This window comes from Lactuca saligna, chromosome 3 (assembly GCF_052625555.1).
Source record: "Lactuca saligna cultivar CGN05327 chromosome 3, ASM5262555v1, whole genome shotgun sequence".
Lineage (NCBI taxonomy): Eukaryota > Viridiplantae > Streptophyta > Magnoliopsida > Asterales > Asteraceae > Lactuca > Lactuca saligna.
Genome location: NC_136419.1, coordinates 196,895,284 through 196,918,870, shown reverse-complemented (window position 1 = coordinate 196,918,870; position 23,587 = coordinate 196,895,284). Strand labels below are relative to the sequence as shown.

General features: G+C 36.0%; 1 protein-coding gene across 1 annotated transcript; it reads left to right on the top strand.

Moving 5' to 3' along the window:
* Positions 1-21,143: 21,143 nt before the first annotated feature.
* Positions 21,144-22,353, top strand: LOC145037713 (endochitinase EP3-like). The gene is made up of 2 exons (XM_078986419.1): positions 21,144-21,567; positions 21,720-22,353. The coding sequence occupies exons 1-2, from the start codon at positions 21,159-21,161 to the stop codon at positions 22,130-22,132; spliced, it is 822 nt and encodes a 273-aa protein (XP_078842545.1). The 5' UTR covers positions 21,144-21,158; the 3' UTR covers positions 22,133-22,353.
* Positions 22,354-23,587: the final 1,234 nt, after the last annotated feature.

The window sequence follows — 23,587 nt, the reverse complement described above, 5'->3', positions numbered from 1 at the left end:
TTATTTTCATGTAAAAATAAAGATAATGTATATTGAGCTGAAAATTTCCAGAATGCATCTTTATACAATTTAATAGCAATGAATAATCGTTTTCTTATTTTTGATGTCGAAAAACATGCCTAAAGGCTCAATAAATTATAGAGAAAACTTGGTTCGTGTGATTTTGGTAAAGATTATTGATGTTATTTTGAGAATTTTTGCAACATGTTGCAAAGACTTTTGAATCAAGATCTTTTTGTTCCTCTTAATACATGATGTTAAGTTCTCAAATTAAATTTTCCTTGATTTTTAATGATGAATAAAATCTTTGAACATGCAATACAAAACTCATATTCACATAAAGGTGTTGTTTGAGCAACAGTTTTGTAAAAATTCCTAAAAATTGAAATATTTAAATTTTCCAATGAGGTCAGATGGGTATGAAAGCTATCTCAAAATATTATATTTTAGAAAAATAATCTAGAGTTTTAGTTAAGAAATGAGTAAGATATAGCAGTTTAAAGTCAGGTAAAGAAATCTGGCAGATTACATGCATGATGATTGGTTAGAAAAGTGAGTTTTCATCATTTTTTGAGTAAATCTTTTGAAATATTTTATGAATTCATGATAAACTCATATTCTAGTCTTGTTTCCAGAGATCAAAAGATTAAAATTCATATTCTAATCCTTAAAATCGATTTTTACACTGAGATCATGAACATGCAACCTTGTTTATTATATATGCATGGCGTTAAAACACACCCATGATGTTCTAGAAACCATTTTAACAAAAATAAAACAAGTTTGAAGAAGATTAAGAAGTAAAAGAAGGAGAAAGTGTAAGAATACTTGAGATTTTGAAGGAATAATGAAGTAGAAATCGAGTTTACCTTCAAGAACACCACAAGATGATGAAGATTTAGAGTTTCAGGTGTATTATTGGATTTATTTTCTGGAATAAAATTCATGGTTGAAGGAGAGAGAAAGAGATAATAGAGAGTAAATGAAGTGGATGTGTTGGAAAAATGAGAGAGAATGAGGGATATGGAGTGTAAGGTTTGTGTAAATATTTTAGGAAGGCAAATATTGAAGGATGAGAGAGGGTGGCCAACTTTTGAGGATATAATGCCCTCCCTCTCTTTTAAGTTTGTAACAATTTTAATTATTTTATAAATGTTTCAAACTTTTTATAAAATATACACCCTAACCAAGATTTTGTTCATGAAACCTTGATTTTTGACTTATAAATTATGGGTAATTGTTAATGACTTAATTTGTTTTTGTTCCTTGATTATATTTTCCAGAATTTAGTCATTTTGAATTGATATTATGAGGTTCATAACAAATTTTATGGAGTCTCGAGTGTTAAAGTTTATAAATTTGAGATTTTAGGGCTTTTAGGGTTTTTGAGAGTTTGTAAATCTTTGGATATCAAAATAAATAGAATCTTTGAGACTTCAAATTATCTTATGTTATTATAATTCTTTTATAGTTATAAATAATGTTTGTAATTTATTTTTATTAGTTTATTGGCATTCTATGTAGTGATTTCGAGATTCAAGCGAAATTGAGGAATCAAGTATACTAGTCCTAGTCTTTATATTTGACTTAAGTTCCATGAGACTCCGACCTAATTTCTACTACTAGGTCAAGTGCATAATTTGTGTATATGATTCATGAAAAGGTGTTCGAGTCAAAGAGTGACCCAAATATGGATAGTCTCTACAGTTAAGTGTTGTAGAATCACATAAGTATGTGAAATCTAAGTACACTATCCTTCGATTCTACTTGTTTGAAAGTTTTTAGTAGGTTATAACTTAGCTTCTAGTAACTAAGTCTAGTATATGTCATCCCTATACGTGCAACTGAGTTTAGTCAAATCTAGAACCAACTCCAATTTTGACGGTTGTCACAGTCTGCCGCGGTTGAAAGAATTTTGTCCCGAAATTCAACTCGTGACATATTCTATTTGAAATAAGCCGAATACAATTGTATAGTTTGAGAGGTGGTGACTTGAAGTGTTCTTTGATTATTTTGGGTTTATTTCCTCAAAGGAAGAGCCCAATTCTTTAGCTATAGTCAAATAAATGTTTACTTAATTTGAGTTCTTTCATCTAGATTATGGAAAATTTGGGTCATGGAATCATGATCCAACCATGGCGACCTAGTAAAAAAGATTATCTAGTTAGATATTATCTGAATTAAGAGAGCAGTATAAGTTTTGATGAAGCACCAACTGCACTGAGCGTTAAATCCGCATTGATCCTTAAGTTACATTCTAAATTAGCACTAGGTGTAATGTCGCCACTTAATAAAGAAGAGAGTAGGAACAAATTGTTCACTTTCGGGTTGGCTATTACATCTGAAAAAGATATATTCCAAAATAAGAGGGGTAGTACGAGTGAAAGGGAACCGAGTAAGGGTAAGTTTCTAAAAATGCGTACTAAGGGTAGGTAATGAAGTTTTGGGACATCGCAAATGTAAAGGCTATTAAAGTATTGTCTACAAAATAAATTATGAATTTTTTGTTGATCTCTGAGGCTATAATTACTACTACAGTTACTCTTACAATAATAAAACCTTATTCAAAGAATAAATATATTTAGAGAGTCATTGTTGCAAATAGAGGCGATGAAAGTTTATGATAAATTAAATCAAATTGTGTAGATAGCATTTTAAGTGTTTAGAAGTGATCCAAATTTCACTGTTATCCAAATGTTTGTTTAGAAATGATAATTAATCTCACTATTATCAAAATGTGTAATAATTCCAAGATAATGAAGATACATGTGTGGCGATCCAACGAAGTAGTAAAATAATGTAAAGATTAATTAAGGTTAAAGGTTTAAGTCATCATTAAAAGAATTTGTATAGAAATATTTGTATTAAATGTTTGAGGAATTGTCTAATTGTCTAATTCAGGACAAATTCAAGTTTACGAGGAGTCAGAATACTTATGAAAACAAGTTTGAGAGTTTAGGAACTTATTGAAATTTGCAAAGTAAAATTCTATTTTAAGAAAGGCATAAAAATTTCGATCTTTGAAAATAGTGCATTCTTAGTTTAGTGTTTCTACAAAAACAATCATTTAGAGAATAGATAATCGTACAATTAATAATTTTTCATGTATTTGAAGAAAAGAAAAACATAAGGAAACATATCATTCACATATAATTTTTGAATATCGAAAAATGATAAGCACAAGAATATTCGTCTTGTGTATTAATTATAAGGAAAAATACAATGAAAATTTCATTTTATATTAAGTTTCTGAATTTAGAACGAAAGAGCAATGTAAATTAGGATCACTTGTTTATATATATATATATATATATATATATATATATATATATATATATATATATATATATATATATATATCAAAATAAAAACAAGTGGTATATGATAAAAGGTGTAATTGAATATATGAAAGTTGACTAAATCAAAAGTATGCCTCACGACTATATACGTATTAATCGCTAAAAACAGAAGGGTAGACTTCTAGTCTTTATGTGTACGAACATGATACTAGGAGAAGCAAAATAGACAGAAATAAAGTTAGACAATGTATTATGTTAATATTATGGCGTGCGAGATCTAAAGTTAAAAGGAGAGCGAGAAATAAAGTTCGGGGGAAAGAAAAAGGAAGGTAGCGGCGACAATGATTGTTATTATTAAAATTATAAGAACAATACCTATATGTTGATTTAAAACCAGGTTGAGATATATTTCAAATATAAATATTTGATGTATATTGATGATTAAATAGACATGTGGGAGTTTTAAAGTGTTTGCTAATGATTGCTAAAAATTCATAAGTTATCTACTAAGTTAATTTCCATTTGTGAAAAAAAAAAGAAGCCCTACAAATGGCAATTGAAAATCTAAAATTTTTTACTTTTTAGACTGAAGTCCAACAATGATTAAAATGGATAAGGTAAAGACTCAATATATTTAGAAGAATAATTATTCATGGTTGAGAGTGTCACTGGAAATTTAAAAGTGAACACTAAGTTTTCAAATGCTATAAATTTTAAAAACTATATTGAAACAAAGTACACAAATAATATATTTTTTGAAATACAAGCATTAGAGATGTCTTATAAACATGTTTGAAGTAGAAATTTGCATAAATATCATGTTGGGTTTCGAGAAAACACATTAAAGTAAATTACAATGTCTAAATGAGAAAGCTGTTAAAAACGTCAAAACAAAAGGATTTTGAAGATTCAATGAAGCTTTTACACATAAAATGAACTTCAATGTGATAGGTCTATGCTTTATAGCAAAGAGTTTAAACATGATTATAAAAGAAAAATGCTTCTAGTTTTTTGAAAACGAGCCAAAATGGTAAGCAATATTTAAAATGGTTTATATGTCATTAAAAGCACATCTATCCATTGAAATGGATTTGAAATGAAATTGAAATAGCAGGATTAAAACCAATATTGATTAAATTGAGTTTTGAAGTAAAGTGTTAAGTTAAAGCAAGTTGTCAAAAGATTTTTAACGAGAATATGGCTTACATTGTTAGGAAAGGTCTAGTAAGTTGTATGAACTGGTTATAAAATATTTTATCGATGATAGATAAAACCGATGAAGCGAAATAACTTTTCGATGGAAGATTAAGAAGTGAGGAATAAGTATGTTAGTGTAGCTGATCATATCTAAATACTAAGGCAAGTACAAGGCGAGTATAAGACGAGTACTGATGTCTTTTTCCGAAAGATAAAGGACAAGAAAAATTGTTTGAAAAAACGTTTTATGGTGTCAATGCAGTTTATGACCTTTTATAGAGGTCAAAGGGACATCCTATGTTAAGTTTTAAGCTCAAGGTGGAAACAACGTAGAGCTAGATAGTAGCATAGTAATAAGGTCTCACGTATGGGTTAAACCTCCGTGTCTCCTCGTGAGTTGAATCCCGAATGCCCGCCAATGGTATCTAAGTGATTACTTGGTGTTGACTTATCTACCTCCTTACGCGATGCTCTAATTATCATTTTTATCGGTATCGAAATGCTTTTTCCTAGTTATAAGTCTAGTACGAAGACGATGAAGAGGTATTGAGGAATAATTAACATAGGTTTCGACTTAAGATTAGTATTAGTGTATATCTAGCTACTAACCTTACATCTAAAGTCAATAGCTACCGAGGAATACCCATTCTCAGTACTAAGTGCATTGCTCCTAGAGTGGCTAGTGATATAACCTAAGTGGTTAACCTAGCACTTGATAAGGGATAAGAGTATTTCTAAATAAAGGCATTATTATAAAAGTGCACTTAGTTTCTAAGTGTATCTAGATGAATGCCTATAATATGCAATGCCTGTACGCACACCGAAATTTTTTGTTTTTCAAAAGTTTAAGTTGAAAATTGTTTTTAACATAATTCTACTATAACCATTTCAAGCCTCACATTCATTTTCCTTAATTAAGCATAGTTGACCAGGCTATACTATATTAAAGTCCAATAATGCGTACTCGAATTAGTTATACCAGTAGTATGTTCTATATTTTATAAATATTTTGAATTTTTTTGGCTATAGTTGTGGTTCTCCAAAGGAAAACCGGTATTCTCTATAAACTTTGGCTCTGATACCATTTTCTGTCACACCCCGCTAAAGCGGAAATTCGGGGCGTGGCGGTACAAGGGTTTCATAGCAAAAAATAAAGATAACACCAACCATAGTATTAAAAGAATTACAATTTATAATGAATTTGAACTGTTGGATTAGTGTCTAAGTCCATAACTATAATTGGAATGTACTTGACTCGACTTCGCATGGTCCATTTGGGTTACATGGCATCAGAACATTTCGTTTTTCATGGTGGAAATTGGTGAATCGTCATTCACCTACCTTAAAATATTTTATAGTTTGGATTACGACATCCCTCTTCTAAGTTATAAAATATTGTGTTGGGTCTTAGCGTTAATATTACATTTGGTTGTTTTATTAAGGACTATCTTTATATCTAATCTAAACTTATCTTTCTTCTGTTTCAAATGTTTTCCAACAATACTGCTTCTGACTCAAACCCTACCAGCTCCTTCTCTCTCATGAACCTTTGCGGGAGAGTCAATGAGTCATCTTCAATGGTTCCAACTTTATGGATTGGATCCGAAACATCAGAATGGTCACTCGTTACAAGGATAAGGAATATGTCCTCGAAAAGGAGATTAAGGAACTTGATGAGTCGTCTGCTGCTCCTGAAGAGATCGTTGAATTTTGGACTCATGAGAGAGATGCCACTAAAGTAGCTTGTATCATGTAGGCCACGATGGTAGCCAAGCTCCAAAAGTCCTATGAGGACTATTACCCTTTTGAGATGCACCAAGACTTGATGGATGCTACCATCAAAGTGCTCGCCAAGAGAAGTATTCCATCATCTGCTCTATGAGAACAACCTGAATGAAGGATAACCCATCATGGACCACTTGCAGAAAATGCATAGGTATGGGAACATTTGCTAAAGCTAAATGTGAACTTCCCCAAGGAGTTGGCAATTGATATCATTTTGCACTCCTTACCTTCTTGTTTTGATCAATTCGAAATGACATACCAGATGAACAAGGAGGAAGTTACACTCAACAAACCTCAAGGACTCTTGAATACCACCGGAAGTATTCTCAAGGGTAAGTCGGCTGTTACCACTCCTACTCCTACCGTGGCCCCGGTCTTGGAAATGGGGCAAGGCAAAGGGAAGAATAGGAAGATCCCTTTGAAGGGTACCAAGGGAAAGTCCCTTGATGGCTCCTCGTCAAGTGGAACCAAGAAAGGTTCCGTTACTCCTTCTGCCAACCCTAAAGAGGCAGAATGCTTCTAATGCCACGAAAAGTCATACTGGAAGCGAAACTTCCCAAAGTATCTGCAAGATGTTAAGGATGGGAAATTGAAACCTAGCTAGGCAGGTATTTACACTATATTGTCTAATAACTCAACCCATTCTAATTCTTGGGTCATTGATACTGGTTGGGGTATTCATATTTGTTCCGATTTGCAGGGACTAAGAAGAAATGAGGATGTGGAGCATGGGAAGATAAGCTTAATCATGGGGAATAGGAAAGCATCAACTGTCACCAAGATTAGAGTTATACTTTGTTGCTAAGTAGTGGGTTAACATTAGATTTGAATAAATGTTGTTTTTCGTCTGAAATGGCGATCGAGAAATATTATTTCCTTTCATGCTTTGTACAAATAAGGGTTTACATTTTCTTTTGATAATGAATGTGGTGGTATTAATGATTTCTTTAATAATGTTCTTTATTTTAAAGCATTACCTTGTGATGGTGTGTATGAAGCTGTGTCTGTTGTAGATAACCTAGGAAATAACGTGTTATGTATTAATTCTTCCACTAACTTGGATAAAGCATTATTGTGGCATTGTCGTATTGGACATGTAAGCAAGAAATGCATAGGCCAACTCCAAAAGGATGGAGTCTTGGAGTCATTTGACCTAAATTCGGATGATAGTTGTGAATCTTATCTCCTTGGAAAAATGACAAAATCACCCTTCACTCGTTCTTGTGCTAGGGGTGAAGGTTTGTTGGATCTAGTACCCACTGATGTATGTGGACCCTTCAGAACCGCCATAAGGGATGCTAACCACTTATATGTGACTTTTACTAATGATTATAGTAGATATGGATATGTCTAGTTAATTAAGCATATGTCAGAAACCTTTGAAAAGTTCAAAGAGTTTAAGCAGGAAGTGGAGAGTCAATTGGGTAGGAACATTAAGATGCTTCGATCCTATCGAGGTGGTGAGTATCTTAGTACAAAGTTCCTTGACTATCTTAAGGAATGTGGGATTGTCTCACAATTGACACCTCCTAGGACACCACTGCTTAATGGTGTGGCTGACAGGCATAATCAAACCTTGTTGGACATGGTTCGTTCCATGAAGAGTCGAGCTTCGCTACCAATCTCATTTTGGGGGTATGCCTTAGAGACTGCTACCCATATTCTTAATCTAGTCCTTACTAAAAAGGTTATCAAAAACACCTCACAAGATGTGGACTGGGAATGTTCCAAATCTGGACTATATCAAGATTTGTGGTTGCGAGGCTTTCATGAGGCGCGAGACTCACGATAATCTCAAACCTCGAAGTGGGAGGTGTATTTTCATCGGCTACCCACATAAATCCTTTGGTTACATGTTCTACAGACTTAGTAATAATGTGGTCTTTGTAGCAAGGAGGGGAGTCTTTCGAGAGAGAGTTCATGAGGCGAATTGATCTTGAAGATATTCAAGAGTCAAGTGGTGAAGGAACCTTAAACCCTAGCAATCAAGTTGAGGAGGAACATCCTGTTGATCCGAATGACGAGTCTGTACCTTTGAGGTGTTCCACGAGAGTTAGGAATGCACCTGAGCATTACTATGGTCTTTATATTACTGTGGAAGGTGATACACTTATCAGTGATAACACACTAATAGGTTTGGATGAACCTAAAAGCTACACAGAAACCATGGCAGGCCCTAAGGCTGCCAAATGGAAAGAGGCTATAGACAGCGAGATATAGTCCATGTATGACAATCAAGTTTGGAACTTGGTTGAAAGTGTACCAGGTCATAAGACAGTTGGGTGCTAATGGATCTTCAAGAAGAAGACCGACATGGATGGTAATGTACACACTTATAAAGCGCGATTGGTTGCAAAGGGCTTTTCTCAAACTTTTGGTTATGTGAGCCATTGCTGCATTTCATGACTATCAAATATGGCAAATGGATTTCAAAACTGCTTTCCTTAATGGAATGTTGGTTGAGGATGTTTACATGAGTTAGCCAAAGGGTTTTGTCAGCATAGAATACCCTAATAGAGTGTGTAAGCTTGAGAAATCCATTTATGGATTGAAACAAGCATGTCACCGATGGAATATTTGTTTCGATGAGAAAGTTAAAGAGTTTCACTTTTCAAGGAGTGAAGGTGAATCTTGTGTATATGTCAAGGCTAGTGGGAGTATGGTTAGATTTTTGGTACTGTATGTGGATGGCATACTACTCATGGGAAATGACATTCCAACTTTGTAGGAGGTTAAGTCCTAGCTTGGGAAGTGTTTCACTGTGAAGGACCATAGAGAAGCTGCCAATATCCTAGGGATAAGGATTTTGAGAGACAGGAGTAAAATACTAATTGGACTTAGTTAGAGTACCTACTTGGATAAGGTGTTGAATAGGTTCAGCATGCATAATTCCAAGAAAAGAGAGTTACCGATGCAGAGTAACGCCATACTGAGTAAAATTCAGAGCCCGAGTACAGAGACTGAGATAGTTGAGATGAGTCCAGTACCGTGTGTTTCCGATGTAGGTTCGATCATGTATGTTATGACTTGTACTCGTCCTGATGTAGCCTTCGCATTGAGCATGGATAGAAGATATCAGGGGAACCCTGGCAAGGCTCACTGGACTGCGGTAAAGAACAATCTAAAGTACATGCGGAGGACTAAGGATTGGGTCCTTACCCTCAGTGGGAGTGATGACTTGAGAGTAGTGGGGTATATTGAAGCTAGCTTCCATACTGATAGGGATAATTTCCGCTCTCAGTTAGGTTAGGTCTTTACCTTAAATAGAGGAGCAATTACTTGGAGAAGTTCCAAGCACGAGATAGTGGCTGATTCAACTTGCGAATCAGAGTATATAGCAGCAAGCGTGGCAGCGAAGGAGGGTATATGTCTAAAGAACTTCATTGGAGACCTTGGAGTTGTACAGTCTATAAAGAAGCCTATGGAGATTTTCTGTGATAGTGGAAGTGCAGTTTCCTTAGTCAAGGAACTAAAGGATCATGGAAGATCCATACACATCAATAGAAAATATTAGTTCATCAAACATCGAATAGAAGAAGGACTCCTCATGGCAAAGAGGGTATCATCGGATGAGAACCCAACAGATCCCCTCATGAAGGGACTGGGTAGGGTTAAACGTCTCCAGCATGCGAGGCGCATAGGACTGAAGGATGATATTAGTTTTAGTAGTCAAATAGCTTTGAAATTTGTAAAGTGTAATTGACATTTGATGATAAATAAAAGTTCTTGTTTATTTATATCTACAAGTGTTGCTATCTTTTGTCAATCATTTACTATCATTTCATTTTGCATGTTTTGACTTGCAGAATAATTATGTTATGGTATATCATATTATTCAAATTCTCCACAGTCGGTAATATGTTGGAAGTACACATGAATCTAGATTGTCATCAGCTGGCTTGTAGATGTTTAAGTTGTTGGACATAGTAAGAGGTGCTATAACACTCATAAGTACTCATAAGTTATGAGTACTTTTAACATCAATGTTATATTTCGAAAGAAATCAACCCTAATTTGAATTCAATACATATCGATTGAAGGCAAATGGGCAACAAGCTGCGCCACTAGCCCTTCTTGGATGGCAAAACCAATTCTTTTGAAAACAACATTTGTGGATCTAGGAGATATGACATTAGAATGCATGATTCGTTGGACTTTGTTAAGGAGCTCCACCGCCTCTGGTGCGAGAAAACCAAATGTATCGAATGCAAAAGAAACAAACACATGTTGATTTTCTCTACATGCATTGTCGTGCTTTACCACTTTACACGCAGCGGCTTTCAAAGCGGCATACCCAGCTGCGAAACCTCCGCTCCCCAAACCAACGAGAGGAGATACACCAATAAGATCCACGCACGCATGCTTCCCTCCTAGCCATCCAAAGACCAAAATTTTAGTCGGTCTAAGTGTGGACCTGCCATCCTGCGGGTCTGTCAAAAAGTTCACTGGCGCTTCTTTCTTCACAGATATACCAGTATGCCGACAAGAATCAAAGAGAACATCACGAACCACATCATGTCAATACTTGAAACCAGGGAGATCTCTACAATGAACCGCGTGTTCCCCAAAGGTATCCAAACATGCCTTGCAACAAACTGGGCATATCTCGTCAATTGGGAATATGGGAATCATGAGGCGGTAATGAAGGATAGTTCAGTACTCCACAGGAGACATATGCTGGCCAAGACCATTAATAGGGATAGTTAGTAGAAAATCCTGAGCATGAGGCGCCCGCAGACACTCAAAGACTGCTTTCTGTCTGACAGTCATATCGAAGTTGACTTCCATACCTTGGACGATTTTGCTAAAAAGGGCACACGCCAAAGCTTTTTGGGATTTAGGGGGGGCGGTGTCCTTATTAGTGAAACCGCTACAGTCAAATCCCGGAATCGTATCACGGAGACGAGTCATAGCACATAGATAATCCGAGTCCATACCACATATGCCACTGTCACGTAAGATGTGGTCTTGTAATGCCCAAGATTGGGCCCTCGAGGCTACAAATGCGTAGGAGGAAACCTCGTAGGCCGAGTACAAACCCAAACCACCGAAACAAATAGGTAAGGAAGCCAAACGACACTTAATGTCTCCAAAGAAGGGGCCTCCACATACCACCATATCCTCGATAGACCTGCGCAATCCCTTGTCAAAGAATAACGCTGCCTCTTCTATGTGTACCGGCTGACATGTTCTTAAACCAAAGAAACGTTTTGCAATGCCCATACATGATCGAAGCAAAAGGAGCTCACTCTGTGGGTCACATAGTTGTGGAAGAAGGCCCATCAAATCAACAGCATTGACCGCTCTTTTCATGGCCAGCCCGCTAATAAACCCCGCGTCTCTGCTAACAGCCCCCCGCCCCCTCCCTAAGGAGTTTCACCCCCAAAGAAGGTCTCCCTATCTCCGTAGGGAATAAATCAGCCTGAAGCTTCCTACCATCACATGAGGGCCAAAAAATCTCCATTTTCTTGGATTTAACCCATGCTCACTTGTTGGAATTTATCTCAAGTTATCCTGATACGGTAATATCATATAAGTCTTCAAACATAGAGATATGATTTGTTGACTATAAGTTAGTTATACATTAATTGTACGAAAACGCATTGGTAACTCAATGTTATAAAACGCGCCTTTGTGTATAATTCAACAAGTAGTAGAACAAGCATATGAGTTGAAGTTTATCTGTTCCTTCTTGGATTAGAAGCGATATCTGGGTTCCTTGATGATTTTGTTTTGACTTATGTACCGGGCTCGGTCATAACTAAATTTATATGTTCGATTATGTTCTATGTCAAACAAATCGTAAATCGAGAAACAAACTCCTGGACAATAAGTAAGACATTGTTCCATGTATTTGTCTGGCTGATATCTAGAATAGAGGATTATATGATCACTTATCTTAAATGGCGCATCATCATCATCATCTCAGTTCCGTGAGAACTTGAAAGAACTACGATTGCTGATCAGTTCCTCAAGTCTTTCTTGCAGTTATAGTTATTAGACTTATCCAAATGAGAGACTGTTAGATTAGGTGTCTAAGTTCATAACTATTTCTGGAATGTACTTGACCTGGTTGGCATGGTCCATTTGGGTTGCATAACATTGCAACACTTGGATAGACCAAATGAGAGAAAGGACACTTAAGGATTATTAACATATTATAAGTTCTAATATATTAATAATATTATTTAATTAGTATTGATCAAAGAATTAATTTGGAATTAATTAAATGATCAAAAAGAGACTAATTAAATATTTGGGGTTGATTGTGTAAACCATCCATTCTTGTATAGTGGGCTAATGATCCATGGTTTATATGAATTGGGCTAAACCCATAAAGTGATCCATGGATAGTCCATGGGAGTTATAAACCCATGGATCATGGAATATGGAAAGCCATGACAATTAGGGTTTACATGGTGTAACCCTACTTGTTTCACAACTATATAAAGACCCCATGTCTTGCAAAATCGGCCACTACAAGCAAGTGTAAGAGGGCTAGCCGAATTTTGAGTATAAGTGAACTTATCTCAAGGTTATTTCAAGTGTTGTGTGAGACATTTGAGGCATCATACTTGAGGTGCTAGGCTCACAAGGTTCTCAAGGAATCCAAACAACAAAAGGTATGTACTTCAACTAGCTATTATGTTTAAAAGTTCCCCATTCCATGCTAGTTAGGTTAATAACCTTAGAAAATCAAATTTGCACGTATCTTAGTAAAACATAGATCCAAGGTTTCTAGGGTTGCATATACACCTTAGGAGTGTTAGAAGGCTCAAAACCCTTCAGTGATGACGAAGCTCCAGTTACACTAGGGCACCTCAAGGTGATCAATGATAAATTCGATTCATTGCTTCAATCCTTCAAGGCTTCTTCCACTATAGATTATTCCCAGGCAACCATCAAATCATTCCTTGGGACTCTTACGAAAAAGCATTCTGCTAATCTTGAAAAGACAAACAAAGTCATCGACTCATCTACTTCTATGTGCACTCAAACAAATGAAAAAGTCGATAAACTAATTATAGATACTCGTATGTTCAAGGAGTCCTTCCAGAGCTCCTTTGTGTCCAACACCGCAAAGGCTAATGAGGTAATTTCTATCCTAGGCTCCACTCTCAAAACAGAGAAGGCAAAACTTGAAGAGATTCACATTGTTCTGTAATCTAACCATGCCGATTTTAACTCATCCATCTCCTCAAAGATCAAAAAGATTCAGGATGAATTACCAATGGAAAGCAAGATCATGGATGCCCTTGCCGAGAAGACTGAAAAGGTGAAAGTCATAACTCTTAAGCTAGAAATTCTGCAAAATGAATGAAGGATTTATTATCTGAGAAAGTAGCTATGAAGAGTTGTATTGCTGATGTTAATGGGCTGCTTTCTGATATTATTAAGACTCATGATTTTGTGATCCCGATCACGGTCAAGAAGCATCTTGCAGAGAAACTCAGGTCAGTTTTTGCTATGCTCAATCGCATGGAGGGTGTTCTAGGATTTTGGCTTAATTTTGAAACAAGGGGGAGAAAAGGTTCTAAAAAGGATTACTCCAAGCCTTCTGTCAAATCCACAGTTAAGCCCAAAAGCGATCTGAGCCAAAAGACAAAGAAAAGATTTTCAATGATAAACCAATTGTTGATAACAGCGAAGATGAAGAGCCTGATGAAAATGAGTTGAAACGAAGAAAAGCACGAGAGGTTGAAATGGATGAACATCAAAGGATCATTCGTGAAGCCGAAGAAAAAGAAAAAGTTGAACGCGAAGCTCGTTTCATAATGTAAATCCAAAAGCCCTTGTTTTCAGTGTAGACACTAAAGCGAATCCTGAATGAAGTTGTTGATATGCCAAGTTAGTATTGGTTGGAACTGGTTGTTTCGTTCGATCTTCCGAATTCTCAAGACTCGCAGTTGGACCTTCTAATTACTCCAAAAGCTTTCAGGTTTCGTAGCTTTGTGAAAGTGTTGAATGCCCCTGTGACAGATAGTGGTGCAGATCACTTACTCTTCTCCTTCTACCTGAAGCATATGAATCCACAATATGACACATGGAGTGAGAGAAAGATTATGGCAGTGAAGGCCACTAGTCCAATTGAAATTGATAGCTTTCGAAATGTGAAGTTAAGGTTGCGAGAGGTTTATCCAGTCAGGTCTGCGAATTCACCCTCATTGATCTGCCATGCCTTAACCCATATGATTGGATCGTGCTTTACAATTATTTGCTGAGGGATGATTAGACGTATGAACCCATCATTGCTCACCTCAAACATATTATAATTTCTTACATTTACGAAGTTGGGCGGATGGATGCTGAAACTGTTGTGTGTTGTAAAGGAAACCAACTATACCTCCCAAGGATAACCTGATAGTTTTGACAAGATGAAGCGTGGGAATATACATAAGAATGGATGGTTCATGGCCTTTCAACTGAAGGAACAAAATGATGAACTATCATAAGGTTTATTTCTTTTTGGACAACAAACACTTATACACCACTTCGTGTCTTGAATACATTTTGGACCTCATCAACAAGTACAAGGGTAACAACAAGGGAGACATGAAGTGCTTATCGGATATGATTCAATGGTATATCCAGGTTCGCATGGTTCTGCTGAACATTATTCCAAAAGTTTTTAATATACAAAAGCAAACTCAGCCTTGATGGACTCTCGCCTCAATTGACGCAGATGAGAAGATTGTTGGGAATTTTTGTTGCGTCATTATGTCTAATTAAAAGGTCCATTTATGTAAACGGGCTTGGGCTAATCCACCCGTCATTTATTATTAGGGATATAATATTTAAGGTGCATGCATGTACTGTGTTTTGTAGCTTTGGAAATAATTTTGTAACCTTACACACCTCTACAGTAGCAATTCTTCATCGAGTTCTTCTGAGGCTGTGGCTCTTAATCATTCAACATATTTCGATGTATTTATCTTGTTTATATTCTTTACTATTTGAATCTATTCGATCTAACTTGGATTCAATCCTATCAAACCCTATATCCGAGATTTTGCACCCTATTTAAACACCTTATGCTTTAGGGTTTGACCTCATTTCCAGCCTCCATTGTCCTAACCCTAGTCCTCGAAACACTAATGCAATTGTGAGTGATTGTGAGGCTTTTTGATTGTTCTTGTGGGTGTTTGTTGCTCTTGGAAGGAAGGAAAGTTTGAAGGAACAAGGAAGTGTTGCTAGATCCAGAAACCTCACTCCATTTTCGTCACTTTCTGGTAATCAAGTCTCAAAATTGACTAATAGTTGATTAGATACTTCTATTAGAATAATTATATCTTTTATTTTAAAGCTAAATGGGATATTGTGGAAGAGTAACAACTAGGTACGCTACATTATCTTAAATTTGGCTATTGCTACAACTAGGTATAATGTTTCTCTAGAGGTTTGGCCATAGAAACGGCGACGTATACTAAACATCACCATTTTTATGGGCAGAGTACGACGGCGTATAATAAATATCACTATGTATACGGGCAGAGTGACGACGGCGTATAATAAATATCACTATTTTGATGGGCGGAGTGACGACTACATATAATAAATATAATTATTTATACCGGTAGAGTGACAATGACGTATAGTAAATATCTCTATTTATACGGGCAGAATGACGACGACATATAATAATTATTGATATCTATATGGATAGAGTAAAAACGGCTAATATCACTTAAAATTGGCCATCATAATGAATAGGTGTAAGGTTATTGTAGGTACTTAGCTAGTATAACGACTAGGCATACTATCATTGTTTTAAACTAGACAGAGTTTCTACCGACATATTATCCTAACGTATTTATCGTATAAACTATGTAATATATTGCAAATAATAAATTTTTGTAAAAGAAATAAAGTAGTATTATAGCATGTATCCCCCCACCACCACCCCCCTCTCTCCATATTTTATAAAACTATAGAAAAATGAGCAGTAAAACTCACACTTGTAGAATGATACCACTGATGTCGGGTAGAATCAAGACTCGAGACTCAATGATTGCCTTGGATCGGCCGAATTAGAGAAACTAACTAAAATATAAAAAGATAGTTTTCTAGGATTTTTTAGAAGGAAAATCAAAGAAAAAGGAGAGAGGGAAGAGTGGAATGGAGTGAGGAATGAATATGGTTGCTGCTCCTTTACAGCAAAAATTTTTAGGTGTGCCCAATGTAAAATGGATGCGCCCCATGCAAATGGATCAAATTTAACAATCATTTAAAGTATACCTAAAAAATTATAATTAGAATTCTTATATAATTTTTCATTTGTTCCAGGGAAAATCAAGTTTTTTTCGGCTAAACATTTTACGATTGTAATTATTCTTATCAAAACTTATTTCCAATGTTTATTATCTTCGTTTTATCATTTATTGTAACTCTTTATTAATTATTTCATTTTTATTTGACTTAATGTGTAATTCAGTCCAAATTAATTCACTACAAGAAATATACTCTTTAGTGGTGACACTATTACCGACGACATGGAGCTTTACCGGCGACTTTATCTAAAGTCGCCGGTAAAGCCCTATGTCGCCGGTAATAGTGTCGCCGCTAAAGGGTTGACACCCGAATCTGCACTTTCCCCTTCTGTTGCATCTCAACCGTTCGATGAGATATCCAATCCAACGAGTGGGGTGTGTTATCCAGTCTAACCTAATACCGGCGACACAAAAGTCACCGCTAAAGGTTAAAAAAAGTCGCCGCTAATAGTCCGCTAAAAATGACGCGGTACCCTTCCCTCCAGTTTGTCGCCGCTATTACTCATTGTCACCGGAAAAGGGTCTGGTGTCGCCGCTAAAGGTGTCGCCGCTATTGCCTATCGCAGATAAAAAAAAAACGCACAACACAAAACTCTGAGGTTTTAGCGGTGGGTGAGAAAGGCGATAAATATTATGGCCAGAAGAGATTATAGAGTTGAGGTATACACATGATTATTCAACTGTACTATTTCGTTGCAAGTGGTTTGATACTCGAACATGAGTTATTTCTAGTGATAGTTTCACCAGTATCGACACACGATGCAAAGCATACAAAGATGATCAACTCATATATACGTCACAAGCCAAACAAGTGTTCTACAGCAGAGAGCCAAACAATAACCATCGGTGTGTTGTCGAGCATGTTAATCATCGATGTATTTGGGATCTACTATCGAACGATGACCTTGTTCAAAATGTTGACAATGTCTCGTACGAAAATTTAGACGATGTCGATGTACTTCAAAATATCTCTTCATCCGATGCTCCACTTTTTATCGATTTCAGCATGTACTTTCAAAACATTCCTAGAGTCATTGTTGATGTAGAAAGTGCATCTGAAGTTCCTCCGCCAACTGGTAGAGTCAATGATGTTTCTGATTGGGAGACTGATTACGATGACACCGATTCTTACTATGATACCAAAGAAGACACTGAAGGATATGAGGAAGATTTTGATTAGAATAGTTCTTATGTAATGTGTATTTGTAATATGTGTTTGTAATATAAACTTTATTTGGATTTCTAGTTTAAATAGAAATGTTTATATTTATCTAAATGTTTATTCCTATCTAAATGTTTATTTCTATGTAATAAGTATCTATAATAAAAATTGTATTTGTATATCTTATAATTATTCAGGAAATGATGAGAGTGTGGCTTTTGTTTATGTTTACCATGGCTGCTGTCATGGGTCGTTGACATGGGGGAGACGGAGCTGAGGACCCACCTTTCCTAGGTGGTAGAGGTCCTGGCCAGCACGAGTAGGACGGTAAGTCTTATCATGAAATTTTATTTACTATTTTTGTTCAGTTATCATAAATTAAATGTCGTTTCTAATAATTTTTAATTACATTTGTAGTTGAGGAACGTGCCCGAAGGAAAGTTCGAGGAAAAGCAAAAAATATAAAGCTTGAAAAAGCAATCTTGCAGAACCAGGGGAAACCAATAGGCATGGAATATGATAGGGATATCACATTTAATCCCGCAGGAGAGGCAGTAGACATGTTTTCCCGAGAAGTTGGGAAAACAATGTGGCAGATGGTCCCTTTTGACAAATGGAGTTGGAAAAGAGTTTCCCCTGATATAAAGGACACTGTATTACAACATTTAGCGGTAATTATTTATTTAAATATATTTTATAGGTTTAACTATAATTGTTTTTTACTTGGTTAACTTTTTTTTTTTTTTTTTTTTTTGTAGACAAAGTTTGATCTCAATCAAATGAACCAGGATGCACAAGCTACTCTATTGACAGAGAGTTTTCAAGCAGCCTTGTTAAAAGGTTTTCGAGAGCGTAAAGCCGACGCAAAAGAATATTTCAAGATGGTCGGAGGGTATGAAGATATCCCGAGAGCATTGGCAAATCCTGTGGATGGTATGCTTGTTGATAACTGGGCGAAGACAGTTGAGTATTTTCAAACTGACGAACACATAATTGGTTCAGAAAGGAACCAAAAAAACCGTGAAAAGCAAACAAATGTGAATCGTGGGGGTTCGAGCTCGTATAGTAGTACTTGCTATAAGAAGGTACCGTACGATACACGTAATTATTTATTTAAAATATAATCTAATTTTTAAAGTTAAACAGAACCTTAAGAAAGTGGAAACATTTCGCAAAGCTCATACCGATGAAAATGGTGTATTTGTTACTGTTGAATCGGAACAACAATATGTAATTATTTAATTATAATTTGATCATATATTTAAATGCTTATTTATACTTAATTGTTATTCACTTTTGGGAGTTACATAATCGGTTAGTTGAAGAGCTGTTAGAACAAACTCAAGGTGAATGCGAGTTAACGCCCGCTCAAGAAAGAGTGACTTTCGAGAAAGTATTAGGAGAGCGACGTGGCCACATTAGAGGCATTAGCCGCAAACCTTCTAGTCTCCCGGTGATTCCACAGCCTTCGCAACCATCACAACCACCATCACAACCATCACAGGTAAAATAGCAATCTACTTTAGCATCGTAAAATACATGTTGATTTGGTAGTTTTGGTTTTTTGGTGGTTATTTGCTAAAAAGTTTGGTAATTTGATTTTTGTCCCAAGTGCAAAATATAGCAATGTACTTTGGTTTTCTATCTTGGTTTAAAAATAACAATCTACTTTATCATCGTAAAATGCATGTTGATTTGGTAGTTTTGGTTTTGTGGTGGTTATTTGCTAAAAAGTTTGGTAATTTGGTTTTTATCCCAAGTGCAAAATATAGCAATATACTTTGGTTTTCTATCTTTGTTTAAAAATAGCAATCTACTTTAGCATCGTAAAATGCATGTTGATTTGGTAGTTTTGGTTTTGTGGTGATTATTTGCTAAAAAGTTTGGTAATTTGGTTTTTGTCCCAAGTGCAAGAAATAGCAATGTACTTTGGTTTTCTATCTTAGTTTAAAAATAAAAATGTATTTTGATAGTTTTTGTTTATGTTTGACGATCTAACTTATAAGTTTATATATATTGTTATTAATTATGTAGTTGGAAAATCTTCGTGCAATGCTCGCTGACCCGGCATGTAGGGATGAACTTTATTCGTTTTTTCAATCCCAAAATAATCAAGGAAACGATGGGAACGACGATGATGGTATGTAAGGATGGTTTTATTTGCATATGTTGTCACGTTTTGCTACTTGGTAGATTGTAAAAATTTTGTTGTTTGCTACTCGGATATTATAACTTTTGATATTTAATTGTATTTGGATGTTTGTTTGTATGCATTGACACTATTATGTTTGATATTTAATAGGATGTTTGTTTAGTAATTAGTGTCGACACTATTGGTTTTGATATTTAATCGAAGATTGTTATTAACGTCGACACTTTTACCTACGATATTATCACCGGCAACCATCATTAACTAAAAAAAAAAAAATTTAATTGAAAAACAATTACCGGCGACAAAAGTTATTACCGACGACACTTTTACCGGCGACATAAGTCATTACCGGCAACTAGCTTATTAGTAGCGACAATACTCATTAGCGGTGACAGTATCAATAACGGCGATTTTTATCATTAGCGGCGAAAAACTGATCAATAACGACGAGGCAGTACCGGTGACTCAGTACCGGCGACGAGTCGTCGCTATTAGTATTACCGGCGACTTTTGGAACTTTTACCGGCGATTTTTGTCGTTGGTAATGGCCTTTTTCCTTGTAGTGATTTGCTTCCCTCGGTAAAAAGTGCATGTATGTGCTCCATACACTATATTTGCTTCCAAGTGCTCGGTAAAAGAACCCACACACATAGCAGATCCAGAAAAAAAAAAAAAAAAAAAAAGTTGAATTGTACATAAAATAATAAGCAAAATATTATTTTTCTAAAATTTGATATTTTTTTGAGAATAATAAACAAAATATTTCTTTAATTTGAGATATTTTTTCACAAGCGAAAGTGTTACAAAAAATACCGACTTTGAGAGTGTGGAAAGGGGTTATTTCATCGAAATAGAAATATTTGGGAGTTTCTTCAGTAATTTATTGCTTCGTGCCCACTTCCAGGTGGGGTCATGCACCCACTTTATCTATGCCAAAGTTTAGAAGAATTCCTAAGTCCTATTTTGGGAAGTGGGAACTCGCACAAAAATCAAACCATGACCCATATACCCATATATATGAGATGATGATCAATGACAATTCATAACAAATATACCATGCAATGTTTAAGTCATAACCACATGCTTTGAATTTTAAAAAGCTTTATCATGACTAGACTCTTGACATTCAATTTCACAAAGTATGTACATACACACTAAGTAAACAAGTAATGGAATTTCCACAACGTAATATTCACGGTACTTTCCAAAACTAAATAATGGGAGACTTTGGGGAGACTTTCTCCTTATTTATATCCCCCTTCAACCTTCTACATTCTAACACCACAAAAACAAAAATGAAAACAACCCTTCCAACCCTCCTCTTCGCCGGACTTTTTCTTGCCGGAATCCTCCTCCCTGATCCGGTTGCATCCCAGAGTTGTAACTGTGGTCGGCAAGAGTGTTGTAGCAAGTATGGTTACTGTGGCACCACACAAGAATACTGCGGGAAAGACTGTCGAAAAGGCCCATGTTCACTGCCAGCTCCTAATAATAATGCAGACGTCCCTGGTATAGTGAGCAATGCATTTTTCAATGGGATTGTTGCGAAGTCTGCTAGCAACTGTCCTGGACGAAGTTTTTATACACGCGACACGTTTCTTAGAGTCTTGAAAGACTACCCACATTTTGGTAGATCTGGTTCAATTGACGACTCCAAGCGTGAAATTGCAGCTTTCTTTGCTCATGTTACACATGAGACTGATCGTAAGTTATAGTAGTTTGTATGAACAGAAAATTTTAGACGAACTAGAACCAAAAAAGTCTTCTATTTTAAACTTTTTCTCCAAGTTCTTTGATTTTTGTAATACATGTGGTTTCTGTTCGCATATTTTAACGTAGTATACATGCATGCACAGACTTTTGTTACATAGAAGAGACAGGTGGACGTTCAAAAGACTACTGCGATAGGACCAAGCAGAAGGATTATCCGTGCATCTCTAGTAAAGGCTACTACGGAAGAGGTGCAATTCAGCTTTCATATAACTACAACTATGGTGAAGCCGGAAAGAACCTTGGATTAGATTTGCTTAGGAACCCTGATATCGTGGCTACAGACCAAGTGGTTTCTTTCAAGACAGCGCTGTGGTTCTGGATGGAGCATGCTCATTGGGATTTCGCTTCTGGCAATGGATTCGGAGCTTCAATCAGGGCTGTCAATAAGATTGAATGTGATAATGGGAATGCAGCCGCTGTGACTAAACGTGTCACGTACTACACAGAGTATTGCAGGCAATTTGGTGTTCAACCAGGCAGCAACCTTCGTTGTTAGTCTTGTTTCAATGCATGTGATGTGGAACTTGGAGCGGGTCTACTCTGTATCTTATATTGTGTTTGGTTAGGGGCTATGGGTTCGGATGGTTTTTAGAAGTTATCTATGTTTGAAAATAATTGTCATGATGACAATGTTGTGCTTGATGAATAACACAGTAGAGGTATAGAGGTTACTGTGTAATAACGTGTGTGTGTGACTAATATATTAGTCATTTCTTATCGATCAGTGTTTGAAACAAATTATAACCCTATGTATTAAAGCATGTCCAATAATGCTATGTATCGTTTAGAGATTAAAAGATTTTCCCCTTGGGGCATGCCACATAAGCAATCTAAAATCCATTAGGCCAATTTGAAACACACTTTTATTCGGAATTAGAACAAAGGAATGCACTTACTAGCTCAATATTACAAGAAAAGAAAACAACCCGCTATTACAAATACTCTTTCTAAGTATTTCTCTATCACTCTCTTGCTTTGCGGTGTCTTACAACTAAGGTTAAAACATCTATTTATACTTAAACGAGCCTACCTAAGTTACTGTAGTTATTTATTGTGTTCACCATATGAAATGAAGAAGTTGCTATTTCTTATTGTCAACATAGATGGTGGTGCATTTACTCATGTAATGTTCACACCTAAGTAGGTTTACACTCACAGTCTCCCCCTTATACCGAACTTTGATCGAGATTCGTCACGCTGATCATGTTTCGCATTTCACCATATTTCACGTATGCTAAAGCCTTTGTAAAGATGTTTGCCCGTTGATCATTCGAATTGACATATTCCACTATAATTTGCCCACATTCAACACTTTCTTGTATGAAGTGATAATGAATGTCAATGTGTTTGCTTCGACCATGAAACACGAGATTTTTCATCAATGTGATTGCCGATTAGTTATCAACATAAAGGGTGATAGGCATCATATGATGTCCTGTGAGCTACTTCACGAGATTTGCAAGCAAAATGGCTTGATAAGCCGTTGTAGTAGCTTCCATAAACTCGGCTTCACACGTAAACAAAGCAAAGTCTTTTGCTTTTGGGATTTCCATGTGATTGCATTCCTTCCTAGATAGAAAATCATCCCACTTGTGCTCTTGTTATCAACAGGGTCACCTCTAAGATCACTATCGGTAAACCAACCAAATCTTTAATTTCACGATCTCTTCCATAGTTTAGTCCATAATCAACAGTTCCTTTCACATATTGTAATATGTGTTTCACAACTTGGAAATGCAAAATGGTCGGTTCCTCCATGAAACGACTAGCAGTTCCAACTGAAAATGACAGGTCCGGTCGAGTGTGAGTCAAGTACCTCAAACAGCCTACCACTCGCCTATATTCAGTTGGATCAAAATTTTCCTCATCTTCATCCTTCTTAACCTTAAACTTAGGTTCCATTGGTGATGTTGTCAGATTGCAATCTAGTAACCCAAATTGCTCTAAAATC